The sequence below is a fragment of the Pteropus medius genome, unplaced genomic scaffold (assembly GCF_902729225.1).
Source record: "Pteropus medius unplaced genomic scaffold, Ma_sr-lr_union100, whole genome shotgun sequence".
Lineage (NCBI taxonomy): Eukaryota > Metazoa > Chordata > Mammalia > Chiroptera > Pteropodidae > Pteropus > Pteropus medius.
This window is the reverse complement of record NW_024349505.1, coordinates 6,180,398-6,194,520: the sequence shown is the minus strand read 5'-3', so window position 1 is coordinate 6,194,520 and position 14,123 is coordinate 6,180,398. Positions and strand designations below refer to the sequence as shown.

General features: G+C 33.9%; 1 protein-coding gene across 3 annotated transcripts in view; it reads right to left on the bottom strand.

The window, feature by feature from the left end:
• MRE11 (MRE11 double strand break repair nuclease) overlaps nucleotides 1-14,123 on the bottom strand; it is a 57,083-nt gene that overhangs the window by 31,218 nt on the left and 11,742 nt on the right. For all 3 annotated transcript variants that reach the window (XM_039882021.1, XM_039882023.1, XM_039882022.1), the window contains exons 7-13: nucleotides 12,310-12,424; nucleotides 9,953-10,138; nucleotides 8,869-9,040; nucleotides 7,413-7,493; nucleotides 5,372-5,498; nucleotides 2,866-2,966; nucleotides 1,488-1,661 (exon numbers count right to left, since the gene is read on the bottom strand). In XM_039882021.1, the coding sequence (XP_039737955.1) occupies nucleotides 1,488-1,661; nucleotides 2,866-2,966; nucleotides 5,372-5,498; nucleotides 7,413-7,493; nucleotides 8,869-9,040; nucleotides 9,953-10,138; nucleotides 12,310-12,424 (956 nt within the window). The remainder of the gene's footprint in view (nucleotides 1-1,487; nucleotides 1,662-2,865; nucleotides 2,967-5,371; nucleotides 5,499-7,412; nucleotides 7,494-8,868; nucleotides 9,041-9,952; nucleotides 10,139-12,309; nucleotides 12,425-14,123) is intronic.

Sequence of the window (14,123 nt, the reverse complement as noted above, 5' to 3'; positions counted from 1 at the left end):
AAGTGAGATTTAAGATGAACTGCCAGTGGATTTTGCAATGGAGGTCACTAGTGACCTTCACAAGAGCAGTTTTGCTGGAATGATAGAGTCAAACCCCCTGAATAGATGGGTTTAAGAGAAAAAGGAGGGAGAAGTACCAGGTCAGCAGATACAGAAAACTCTTGAAGCAATTATGCTGTAAAAGAAAAAAAAAGAAAAGAAAGAAAGAAAGAAGAGTCGTAGCTAAAGGGAAATAGGATCCAGAGTTGTTTGATGAAAGAAATAACAGCATGTTTGTTCTGTAGAAGGAAAACACAGGAATAATTTTTTTAAAAGATGACTGCTTTTCAGTACAGCTGTTCCAATTTGATACTCCAACCAGCTGCATATTAAATGTTTCTCAAATTGTTACTGCTTTGACAAATAAAAAAAATGCAGTTGACTCTTGAACAAAAGTTTGAAGTGCATGGGTCCACTGATATGTGGCTTTTCTTCAATAAATATACAGTTGGCCCTCTCTATTCCTGGGTTTCGCATCTACAGATTCAACCAACTGCAGGCAAAAATAGCATTTTCAATACGAGGTTGGGAGTTTGTGGATGCGGAGGGCCGACTGTATGCACTGTTCTATTTTTTATATAAGGGGTTGTTTATATAAGGCTTTTCTAATGTAAGGGATTTGAGAATCTGTAAACATTGGTATCTGTGGGGAGTCCTGCAACCAATCCCTCACAGATACTGAGGAATGGCTGTAGTTAAGTTTTGGGGGAGTCCAAAATTATACATGGATTTTCAATTGCATAAAGGTTGGCACCCCTCATCCCCATGTTGTTCAAGGATCAAATATACATTTAGTTTTGAGTTTCTTTGATTATCCTAGGCAAAATACTATTTTTATGTGCTTATTAGCCACATTTCTTTTGTAAACCACCTATTCATGTCCTTTGTTTATTATTTTACTGAAAGGTTTAGTATTTTTAAGATTTATAAAAGTACTTTAATATTACATTAAGAATATTAACCCTTTTTCTGACCACATACAAATATTTTTCATGTCAACACCTTCTAATTGTTTTTTGACAATCTGACATGTGAACATTTAAAATTTTTTTATGTAGTAAAATATAAAGAGCTTCTTTACTCTGTGATTCTTCCACTATTTTTATGTTTAGAGAGAATGCATTTTCTAGATGAAATTGAAAATCTCAGTCAAAACTCTGAGCAGAACTTTTCATCCTACAAGGTTCATTTTAAAGCACTTTCATGATCTTCAAGAAGATCCTATCTACGGGAAACAAAACTAACATTTAGTGGGTATCAATCATTTTTAAGACACTTACTTGACATTTTCTAATTTAATCCTCATTTCATGATCTCAATTTTATAGATGAAGAAACTAAATAAATTAGAGAAATTAATTAGTAGTTTAACAGAAAGACACTCAGAGCTACTCTTAATAAGAGATTGACTGAACAGACTTATCCCCCTGCCCCAAATTAGTTACTCACCTCTTCATCAATTTTATCTTCTAGGGCATCAATATGACGTTCTTTAAGAAATCTCTGTGTTTTTTCCAACTGGTATTTCACTAATTCCTCTATGGCATCTTTCTCTTCCTTGTCCACAAATTCTTGTACTGCTTCACCCATTCCCCTTTCTGTTAGAAGTGAGAGCTGCACATTCTGTAAGAGAGATACAAATCAGTGGGTGTAGAAAATAGTTCCATTCCTTGCAAAACAATTCCATATGAGCAAGGAAAATTACAGAATAATGTTTCCAAGGAAAAGACAAAAAATATCTAGTTATTGAAGGAAAAACAAAACAAAACAATAGACACTAATTAAGCCAACTGATAAATATTAAGGGCCAGAAAAAGCAAAGCAGAAAACGAGAAACGGGAGTATAGGACAGGTGGAAATGCAGAGGCCTGAGTGACTGGGATTACAGAGACCAGAAGTGGCAGCTGATGATTAAGAGAGTTTAGGTTAACCAGTGTGGTAGGCAGAGTAATGGCCCCCAAAGATGTCCACATCCTAATCTCTGGGACCTGTGAACATGTTACATGGCAAAGGAAAACTAAGGTTATAGATCGACTTAAGGTTGCTAATCAGCCGGCGGTAAAACCAGATTATCAGGTACTATACAAGTGGGCCCAGTGTAATCATGAATATCCTTACAAGTGGAAGGCAGAAGAAGGTTGTTGTAGAGAGATATAACTAGGGAAAAATAACCAGAGATATAACATTGCTGGCTTTGAAGATGGAAGAAGGGGGCCATGAGCCACGAAATGTGGCACCTCTGGAAAAGATAAGGAAATGGATTCTACCCTAGAGCCTACAGAAAGGAACGCAGCCCTGCTGACACCTTGATTTTAGTCCAGTGAAACCAGTGTCAGATTTCTGACCTACAGAACTCTAAGATAATAATGTGTTGTTTTAAACCACTACATTTGTGGAAATTTGTATCAGCAACAATAGGATACGAATACAACCAGAGGATCTTAAAGTAGCATTTACTTGTGACAGACAATAAGAGTATCTTCATCATCCTGTGGCTATATTAATAAAGTAATTCTGAAATTACATCCAGATGCATAAAGAAAGTAAATCCTGGATTCAGACTTATGTAATGAAGATAAAAAGAAAGTAAGAGGGTAACAACATCAACAATAGCCACAACAATAATATTAATAACTAACATTATTTAAGCACATAATTTTTCTTGGTGTACGGTAGCTATAAAAAATGTAATTAATTACCACCCTACTTCATGAAAACATTTTGTGGATTCCTTTTATTTAAAATATCAATTATACATATCCTAAATTAAAATCTGTTATTATAAGATAGCCATTATTGAAAATGTAAACTGTAATTAAGTAATTACCTTCTCTGCAGTTTGAAAATACTGTTTTACAAGGTCTTCCACCCTTAGAGTCATTCCTTCTGAAGGTCTTGTAATGAATTTCCCAAAGTTGATCTCTTCTCCTGGAAAGAAGAAGTCCATGAAAAAACAGCAGCTTCTATTATAAAGTTAAATTGCCCAAACTCATTGCACGCTGCTGTCAGTGGAAGTGGTATGTCCAAACTTTATCAACAGTCAGCTTGCTCAGTGTGGTATAAATTTTGAGGCAAAAACATGACATTTTTGCAAACAGCCAGTCTTTTCTCCGAAGTTTGTATTGGTTTTGTATTATCACCAAATAGTATATTTCCTAGCAACTATTCTCACAGGATGGTCCACAGACTTCTGGGGGCGCTCAAGGTCAAAACTACTTTCATAATAATACAAGGATGTTATTTACCTTTTCCACTATGGTGACATATGCACTGCTAATACAAAAGCAATCGTGGGTAAAACTGCTGGTGCCTTGGGATGAGTCAAGGCAGTGGCTCGGAACTGTGCTAACAGTTACCACCACATGCTCACAATTCAAAACAAAACAAAACAGACTGTTTCATTAGAAAAAGCGATGATAAAAAGATGGGCTCCCTGCCCATAAGAACGAATGATTAAAATACAGGGTGATTAGTTCTACAACAGAAGTAAGAACAGAGCAGAAAAGAAATAAACTAATTCTTCTCAAAGAAGGTTGAAAATAATAAGCAGATATCCCATACAGCTATCATCTGAACTAAGACTTGCAGAATGAATAATATTCACTCAGTAAAAAGGAAAAAGAAAAAATATTTTAGGCAGAGAAAAAGTATATGCAACAGCCTATAGGTGAAGAGGTACAAAGTTCAGTGTGCCTCTTGCAAAGTGATGAGGACAAGTGAACAGAGATCTTTTTGAATTTCAAGACAATAGCATTAATATAAATTTATAATATGATTACATTTTACTATGCCAGACATTATCTTAAGACCATTTATGCACAGAATACCGACTAAGCCTCAATCATATAACTCGATAGCTCTAAGAAAAGCCTCCATATTTAACATAATATTTATGGATAAACACTACAGTTGGCACAATTATGCTGATTTTATAGACATCAGAAAGGTAATTTGCAAAATGTCACACATGTGGTTAAGTAGCAGAGGTCGTTTAAAACAACAAAAAACTTTAAACATGAGGGATCATTGTTTAATTCAGTAATTTAAGTTTAAACAAAAAAGGAATCATTAGAACAAAACTGACTATAGGTGACACTCAAGTAACATAGGGTACTAGTTTTATATTCTGTATTCTTATGAATGCTACACCCATAAAATCTCAAGTAATTGATAAGGATGGACAATGAAGTAAAGCACTATCAATAAGTACTTGCTTAAAATTTGAAGTATAAAAATATAATTCTCTGATACAGATTTCTCCCCCTACAACAGTATTCTATGAGCTCCATTTAAACATTTGAATGGCTGTTTCAGGTTGAGTTAACAGCATACACGATTTCATCACAATTTGACATTGAAAATAGGAGCCCATTAAATCCAAGTTAATAAAAACCTAGGTAGCTTACTCATAAAACAAGAGCCATTATTTTTCTATGGAAAGTCTCTGACTCAACAGCTCTAAGAAAAGCCTCTATATTTAACATAATATTTATGAATAAACACTATAGTTGGTCTTTGAACAACTTGAGGGTTACGGGTACCTATTCCCTGCACAGCTGAAAATCCATGTATCTTCTGAAGCCCCCAAACTCAACTAATTGCCTACTGTGGACTGGAAGCCTTACCAATAACATAGTCAATTAAACATATTTTGTATGTTATATGTATTATATACTGTATTCTTACAATAAAGAAAATGTTATTAAGAAAATCATAAGAGAAAACATAGTATTATACATACTTATTGGGGAAAAAAAATCAACATGTAGGTGGACCCATTCAGTTCAAACCTGTGTTGTTCAAGGTCAACTATTTCAGTCAGATGATCTTTTTTATAAGTGCTAAAATAAGGGCAATTAGTTCTTATGATTTTTAATTAGAAACTAATTTCCTGATCATCAGAAACATCAAACTATGGCATTTCATATTTCAAAAGACTAAAGTCTTCCTAAATCACTGTAACACTCTTAAACTGAAAAATTTAACAATGCAAAGTATATTCTCTGAACATTAATACTGTATAGTAAATAACATTTATTTTGAGCAATAAATCTCTAAAGTCTGTGTGTGTTGTCACTAAGCAGCACTATTAAAAAAACTACATCTGCAGAGAAAGCTTCCATTTCTTACTGATACCCACACAAGTTTAAAAATGATTGCTATCCAATTTTTAGAAGAGATTTTATTATTCCAACTATCAGTTTATTTGTGTAAGATATTAGAAAGAATCACAGTAAAACATTTTCCATTATTATTTTATATCTCTTTACAAAAGATTGAATTATATAAATCCTATAAGAACAGTTTTTAATTTGTAAAAATAACTAGCTTACCTGTGTTTTCCTTCTGTTCCCTACGCCTGAAAAAATGGATAACATCTTTTGGATTAGCTATTCGATCCACAAATTTCTGGTTAAAGCGAAGAACATTGAAAGGTTCAAAACCTCCACTATAGTCCACCTGGAAATACAGAATAAGCTATAAAGGCTAGAAAACAATTTACCACTTCAGTGTTTAGGTTTATGCTCAATACTTTTAAGTTAATAAATTAATGTTCTATAGTTCATTTTAAAGATCATGATGAAGCTATACCATTTATTCTACTGAGAAAATAAAGCTTCAAAAATTTATACACTTATGCAAAATACAGCAAGAATTCCCACAATGTAGAAATGATTACATTTCCTCAGAACACTAACAGTCTAGGCACCAGCAGTACCATCTGAAAAGGAGATGGAATTTTTCAACAGTTTCAAAACTGCAACAGTTCACTGGTCTATCATCTTAGGGATATGCTTTCACACTAGATAAGAATAAATGCTGGGAAAACCCATGTAGAAAAGGAATCAAATTTGTGAGCTCTGAGAAGTGATTACCTTCAAAACACAGGATCTATTTAGAACAATCGCTCTCAAGGCAGTCTCCAAAGAACTCTATAGTGGTATAAATAACTTTACAAAGAAAAATACCACATTTCTTTCTAAGAGATATACAGTTGAACAAAGTGAGGGCCAACCATCCACACAGTCAAAAATCCACATATCACTCTTAACTCCCCCAAAACCTTACTACTAATAGCCTACTGTTGAACAGAAGCCTTACAGATAATATAAAGTCAATTAACATATATTTTGTATGTTTATATATTATATACTTACTGTATTTGCAATAAAGTAAGCTGGAGAAAGGAAGATGTTATTTATAAAATGATAAGGAAGTATTTATTGGAAAAAATCCACTAATAAGTGGACCCACATAGTTCAAACCCATGTTGTTCAGGGGTCAACTGTAATCACTTTCCAAAACTAGCTGTTCTCAACATGATGCTCTAGGAACCAGCATTGTAGCATATCACCAGCCTATCCAGACTACTCTCTAACCTCCACCCACTTACACTGTTCATCACACTTAGCGCGAGCTGACATTTATTCATTTATTTGCTGTTTATTATGTCTTATACCTCTACCTCCCATAAGCTCCACAAGTTCAGAACCTCATTGTTTTATCATCACTATGTCACCCAGCATGCAGAACAGAAGCTATTCAATAAATATTCGTTCACTGAATCAATGAATTAAGATGGTAGTCTAGTCCATATAGTGTCCATACAGTATACTTTTGGAATATTACTTACATGGAAAATCTGTTCATTTCATAAATAAATTAATAATTTATTGTGTTTATGAAAAGGAATGCCAATTTTCTATATAAGTCTGATTGATTCTAATGGTATCAGGTAGACGTAAATGAAAAACATGGGATCTTCTACCCCGATAAGAATTATGTGGTCCCCCCAAGGCAATTATGTTTGTATTACCCAGACCATCACTACAGCTGCTGTGTCATAAAACAGAGAATGTGAAATGCTCAAGCTACTGGGTCTCCTCAAAACTCATCAAACGTTTTAACAATTATACTCCAGTTGAGCTTTATTTGCAATTTTCTGCTCCTGAGTCACAAAACGTGTTCATTAAGCAAACTTTATTGAGTGTCCACAATGTGCTATGCACTCTAAGGGCCAGATACAGCCACGAATAAAACACAATCTTGGTTGTCAAGAAATCCACAAGCTGACCAGGAAGACAATCACGTAAACAATAATTGTAAGCAGAATGTGAATGGCACTGTAAGAAGTATGTACAGAGTAGACTTCGGACACAAAAGAAAAGTATCAACTCTGAAGGGAGGTCAAGAAAGGTTTCTTTGAAGAGGGAAGCTTTACGTGGGTGCTGAAGGAACTATTATGGAAGGAGAGAAGAAGCACATTCCACACGGCAAGATCGACCTGGGCAAAGATGTGACAGAGTAAAATAAACTCTACAATATTATCCTCTGAAAATCAATAAAGTTAAATTTATCTAAAATAGGACTTACTCGCAGTCGTATAAGAGGCTTATCTGGCTGTCGAGGATTTCCCAGACGTTCCCGTTCAGCATTTTCAAGCAGCTCTTCAATCTCAAAATAAAAATATTGTCATGACTGAGGCTAGGGATACTACTGGCACCTAATGGGTGGAGGTCGAGAGGATATTCTTAACAACCTCCTACAACAAAGAATTACCCAGTCCAAAATGTCAATTGTGCCAAGCTTGAGAGACCCTGGGTTGCCTGGCCCAGGCCTGACCAATTAATTAATTTTCCATCTTCCTGGCTTTAGAGATTGAGTTTAGGGACAAGTACAAGACTTCAGTACAGAGAAACTTAATGCTAGATGTTTATCTAGAAGTACCAGGAAAAATGATTCTTTCAGCTCTAAGAATAATGTAAATCTATGGTGGCCACCATGTAAAAAATGCCCTCCTTGTAGTGAAGCTTAAGACAGACACCATCCGAGCAGGCGGCATGAGGCTAGCCACATGCACAGAGACAGAGAAATTCATGATCTTGAAATTTGAGCTTCTGGATCTAGTCATCTTGAAACCAGCATACTTTCAAACTTTTCATCACGTGAGTAACATGTTGCTAATAAAGCTGTGACGCTGCCTGAGTTGCTTTATCTAAAATTTAGTTCCTCTTTCTATAAAATGTGGACGGTAGAATCTATCTACCCATAGCATTGCTGAGTGAATTAAATGCAAAATTTTGTCAATGGTGTCCAGAATGTATAAGCAGGAATGAATATCAGCAATAATTTTTATTATCATTATTACTACCTCTTATGATTTTTTATGAGAATAAAATGTAAAGCAGAAGAATTACCAGAGAGTAAGAACTGAGCAAGTGTTAGCTATTAATGATTTAGGCTGTCAATTTATATGTTATCAAATGCATTTGTCTAACTTTAGTAAGTGGCTCTAGAATTTCTGCAGAGGTTTAAGAGTGACAATCTGCATGGAAAGGGAGGTATGGGACTTCTGCTGAAGCTACAAGGTGCATGGCAAACACATTTTAAGGTTTTATCTGGGATAGCTTTTAAAGTGAAAGGGATGCCTAATGGAGATTATTAGAGAGGCTGCAGCTTTCCTCATCTACCAAAACACCCTCCCATTCCCCAATCAAAGCCGCTGCCTGCTTTATAAATAAAATGAACAAATTATCAAATCAGGATTAAAAGAGAGAAAAGATTACATATATGTTTTGAGGAGGAAAAAAACTGGGAGAGGGGCTTCATTAAAATTTCATCTATACATAACATTCCTCAATCTGAAGACTTAAAAAAAGGATCTTTGCTACAACCAAACTCATTTATTAAACAACAGTGGCTCCCTTACAGGCTTCACAAGACTGTAACAAATATAACGTTTTCCTTCTATTCTATTGGAGTATTTAATTCAACGTAAATAATTTCTCAACTAAGGTAGATCTCATTGACCTTTATCTAGAAGAATTACCTTCTCCAAACAGAAGTTTTGTATGGCTTGGGTTACTCTAGGATTATCTGGGTTAAAAATATCTGGATGATCTGCCAGAATAACATCCTCCATAAAAAACTGCCGTACTGTGTGAAGAGGAATTTTCTGCATGTTCATCTTCCTTCCTTTAATACGCAGCAAACCAACATGTCTGAAATGAGGAGGGAAATGAAAGCCTAGTCACACTTAGTAAATTTCCTTTATAATAGAAATTGTGCACATCAAAACTCTATGTGTCTACAAAAATATTTCTTTATAAAGTCATACCCTTGAAAAGTATTTTTAGCAATTTAATCTTAATGTTACATCACAGGAAAAAATATTAAACCTTCTCCCTCAGAATAAAATGCACTCATCCATCATTTTTTCTGCCTAAACAAATATACAGTTTAGTAAAAAAAGATAGAAATAACAATAAGTATAATAAAATGTCATCGGGACAATGATAGTAGTATATATAGTATATACTATTACATACATATGTACTATGTGTGTGCATGTATGTACACATACATAAAAGATTAACAGAACTAAAAAAAAAAAAACCATCAAATTTACATCGTATTACCATAGTCTTAAACCTATTATTATCATCTTAACAATGAGAACTTGAGTGGATTATAGGGTAAAACCTGTTCTAAAAAGTGAGTTTAATCACTATTAACTATTATATCACATAATTCCTTCAAAGAATTCAAAGGAATGAGATATGTTATAATTGCATTTATAACCAGAATTTTATTAGATTTTTAGGCAAATTTGTTTATAAATGGACATGTGAAATTAGTAATCATTCTGTAGCACTATAATTTGAAATTTAATAAATAAAAATTGTTTCGAATTTGCTTAATGAGCAGCAAAATCATTAACGCCACTGAGACACTTTCATGTTGAAAATAGCTTAAAATCTGAAAAAATAGTAAGACTATATTAATTGATCGATCTTTATAAATAAATCTATCATATAAATAATAACACCACCAGTACCTTGAACCTATGGGATGATCAGAACATTATAGAAGGTATTTTTTAAATTGATTTAGAAAATATAACAATTACTCACTTCTTTACAGCTTCTCCTGGAGAAAGAGAAGTAACCACTGAACTTCCAGGTTGTGATACGTAAAAGAGTTGTTGTTCATTTTTGGTTGGGGCTATTTTACACTCATGTTCATGGCCCCAGATAACAAGATCAATGAATTCATCCAAAAATTGTTCTGGAATGAAGTTAGTACTTCCATGTCTACTCCTATACCAGGACATTAAAAATTAAATAATATAAATGTTCAGAGATATAGAAAAATTTCATATTAAGTAATTCTACACAGATATTTTTTTCTTTCATTAAAGATTACATCCCTTATATGTGCAAAACTGTTTAAGAGATTGAAAATAAAAATATATTATCTAATTTCTGCCTTCAAAGGGCTTACAGATTTGCAGGACACAGACAAGTAGGAGACCAAAAAGAGAAAGCACTTAATTCTACATTTAGAGGCAGATCATGGAAGGCTTTACAGAGGAATAAACTGCTTTGGGCAAGTCAGAAAAGCATGAGCTTTATCAATAGTAAAAACCTGTAAATTGGTCTGATTACACACACACTCACACACACATACATACACACAAAGAATACGGAAACTGAAAAATGGAAGTGAGTTAAGCCTAAACTTTGTAGAATAAAAACAAATCTCTAAATATGTCTAGTTATTTTTTAATATCCTGTTTCTTTTACTGATTATAAAAATAATGGCAGTAAGAGTACCAATCTTACATAAAAGATGAGTTCTCCATTAAATAAAATATCACATGAATAAATGAATTGCAAATTATGATTTTTACACCTAGATTACTTGTTGTTACTGAAAAATATGTAAAAACTCAAGTTAAGTAAAGACAAGGAGGAAGTTTTTCCTAACACTGATTTACATCATTGGGATTTTAAGGAAAAGTGTTCAAACACTTTGACCTAGCATTCGTTTAATACAAACCAATATTCACTCCCTCAAAAAATAGTTTCTGAGTGTCTACTGCTTGCAAGATGTCCCAGGCCTCTTCTAGATACTGAAGACACAGCAGTGAACAAAGTTCTTTGTTCTAGTGGAGGAAACAAACAACGATACAAGATGTATATGTATATGCATATGTGTGTATATGTATATGCATGCATATGTGTGTATATACATATTTGTCAGGTAGTGACAGACACCATAAAGAAAAATAAAAAGTGACATGGGAGGGCAATGTTACTATATATAGTGTGGTCAGGAAATGCCTCTCTGACAGGTGGCACATGAGCAAAGAACTGAGATGAGGATCAGCATGCAAGGGAAGAAGGACCTAGGCAGAGAGACAAGCAGATAGAATAGATGGCATAGGTATATAGGTAGTAATGTGTTCAGCAATTTCAAAAACAGCAAAGGGACTGGTGTGGCTGAGCAAAATGAATGCAGAGAAGAGCAGGAAGTGAAATCACAAAAGCAGCAGGATCAGGATCAGCTATTAAGAAATATTTTTATGTAGAAAACATATATCTAGGGTATGAACATTAAACCCAAATCCCTTTGGATTCTTCCTTAATAACTTCTCAGCTTTATCCCTTAAATATCATTCTCACTGCTATCAGTTACCATCTCACATTTTTCACTATAATGGTCACATAATAAATCTTGTTCTTCAAGTCTCTATTCCTTCCATCAATCCTGCACCTATCAAAAAGTTAAACTTCTTAAAACTACTAACAAAAGAAAGTTGATCTGGCTATATTTAAAATCTGGAAAAACACTTGCACTTATGCATCAAGAAACATTTACAAGAATGTTCATAACAAAAAGTTTTTAAAAAGCAAAAATCTGGAAATAACACAAAACATTCACTAACAGGAGAAAATTCTATGTATCAATGAAAACATACTTTTAAGCATCAAAATGGATAAATCTTAATAACGTAATGTTGAACATAATAAGCCAGCTGCAAAATATACCGCATGGTTCCAGTCATACCAAAACTAAATAAAATACTTATTATGGATATACACATGATTAAACAAGAGAAGAACAACAGACTAAGTAAATAAAAATTGAAGATGTGCTTCTCTCTGGGGTATGTTGAAAGAGATGAGGTCAAAGAAGGGCATGAGATAATGCACTAGTAATGCTCCATTTCTTTGCTGAATGTAGGAATATTCATTTTATGGTTATCCCTATACCGTATCCATATGCCATAAGTATTTTTATAGGTATGAATATATATTGAAAACAATTCAAAATGCAGTCACACAAAGCATATCTAAGTTCTGCCTGACCCTGCACTAACAACTTTCAAAGAATGAGGAGCATTTTACTCAGATAGGTAAGCTTATAAACAGAGATTTAGGGAACCTCAACACTTGACTCAAAAACTTCCAGAAAACACTTTTACCTGTTCTGATGAATCACAAATAAGTTAAACCAAGAGTTCTCATCTTCTTTTGGTCTCAGCATTGTTACTTTTTTGTTGAGGAACATTCGATAGAGTCGTTCGTCTGGAATGGATCCTGAAATGGACATTACATTATTCTAAAACTGGTTTCCTACTAGGTTTTAAAAAATGAGTATATTTTGCTTCTAAATTACATGCTTCTCTAAGTACTTCATTTTCTTATTAGAGATATATTTGAAATCTGGAATCATTATTTATAAATGAGTATGTTCCAGGTAATTGCATGAAAACAGCTAAGCAGCTACATGCATTCAAAGAATGTTTTCCATGTCGAGCATATATACCTTCAAAATGTGAAAAATGTAGAATAAAACTTGTAGTTTTCTATGCTTAATTCTTATTAAAATTTCTATTTAAAATATTGTTTTTCACTATCGTTTTATTTATTCTAAGTATGTATGCACTTTTGATCTAACATATACATTATTAAATAGATATTAAAAGGGATGAGATAGAAAATAAATGTGTTTAAAAATAAGTCTTTATATATTGTTTCCAAGTAAAAACACTGTTTTGAATAATTTAATAACTTTTAAATAATTCTTCCTGTACCCCAAAGGATTAGTTTAGTCTAGTGGAGGCCAACAAAAACAAATAAACACATACAAATCATGTGTTAAACACTGTAAAAGGGAAAGAAGTCAGGAAAAGGAACACCAGTGCTAGAACAAGGGTACCACTTTAGACAGTGATTAGGGAAGGCCTTTGAAAAAAGCCAATAATGCAGAAGTGTAAGAGCTAGAGGAGGTCTAGCTTCTAAAGAGAATTCCTAGAGTGTGGCCAATGGAATAGATGGTGGAATGCAGAACATATAACTGGAGACAAAAAAGTCACGACATACAAAGTCCAGGGAAGGTCGGTCTATTTAAGTCTTGAAGCACTGAGAACACCCGCAGAACCTATAGGTAGGTAAAACATTTGAGGGAAAGGAGAAGGCAATTTAGCCAGTTGGCAGTTAGCTTCAAGGGGGCAGGGTGTTTGCAGGTAGGAAAAGAAGTGGCAGCAGGGAACGAGAACAGTGATCAACCCTTCTCTTCTGCCCTAAGACCTGTAAAAGGCTGAGAGAACTATGTGGGACACAGTAACTTCTGGGGCCAGTCAGTTTCACTGAAGGTCAAAGAGTACAGGTAACATTCAGAAGCAACTAATGATATGAGGGAATTTGTTAACTATACAAAGAGTTCTAGAGTGTACAGAAAAGGGTTGGGATAACAGTAGGGATGGAGGACAGAGATAGAATCCAGTTAAGGAAAACGAAACTGGATGAGATGAGAGTTTGAGAGAAAACAGATGACTTGAAGTACTATGCTTCTGACGGTGACTGAGGCATAACGCGATCTCTTTAGTGTGAGAAGTGAGAGGATGAAATAGTTTCTGCAATTATGATCCCTAACACTACAGTAATTAAAATATCTGTTAGCAGCTTTTTTTGAGAAGTGTGTTTTATTTCCTGCTCTATCACTTGCAAAATCAGACATAACAGCTCAATCTCACTTTCCATATCTCTAAAATATAATCATGATGTTCTTCAACTTGTTAGAGAAATTAAAAGCTAGACAAAAACTATAAGTGTATAAGGTCCCTAGAAAAAGTATTCAAATAAGCCATCTATCATAATTAATCTTTTAAAAATATATACAAAGACACAGAAGTAAATATGATCTTCTAAGGCTTTTATTATACTAAAATCACTCAAGAAATAATAAAACCTATATTGAGGCTACAGTTTGAAATTTTTCCCCAATTTCTCTCAC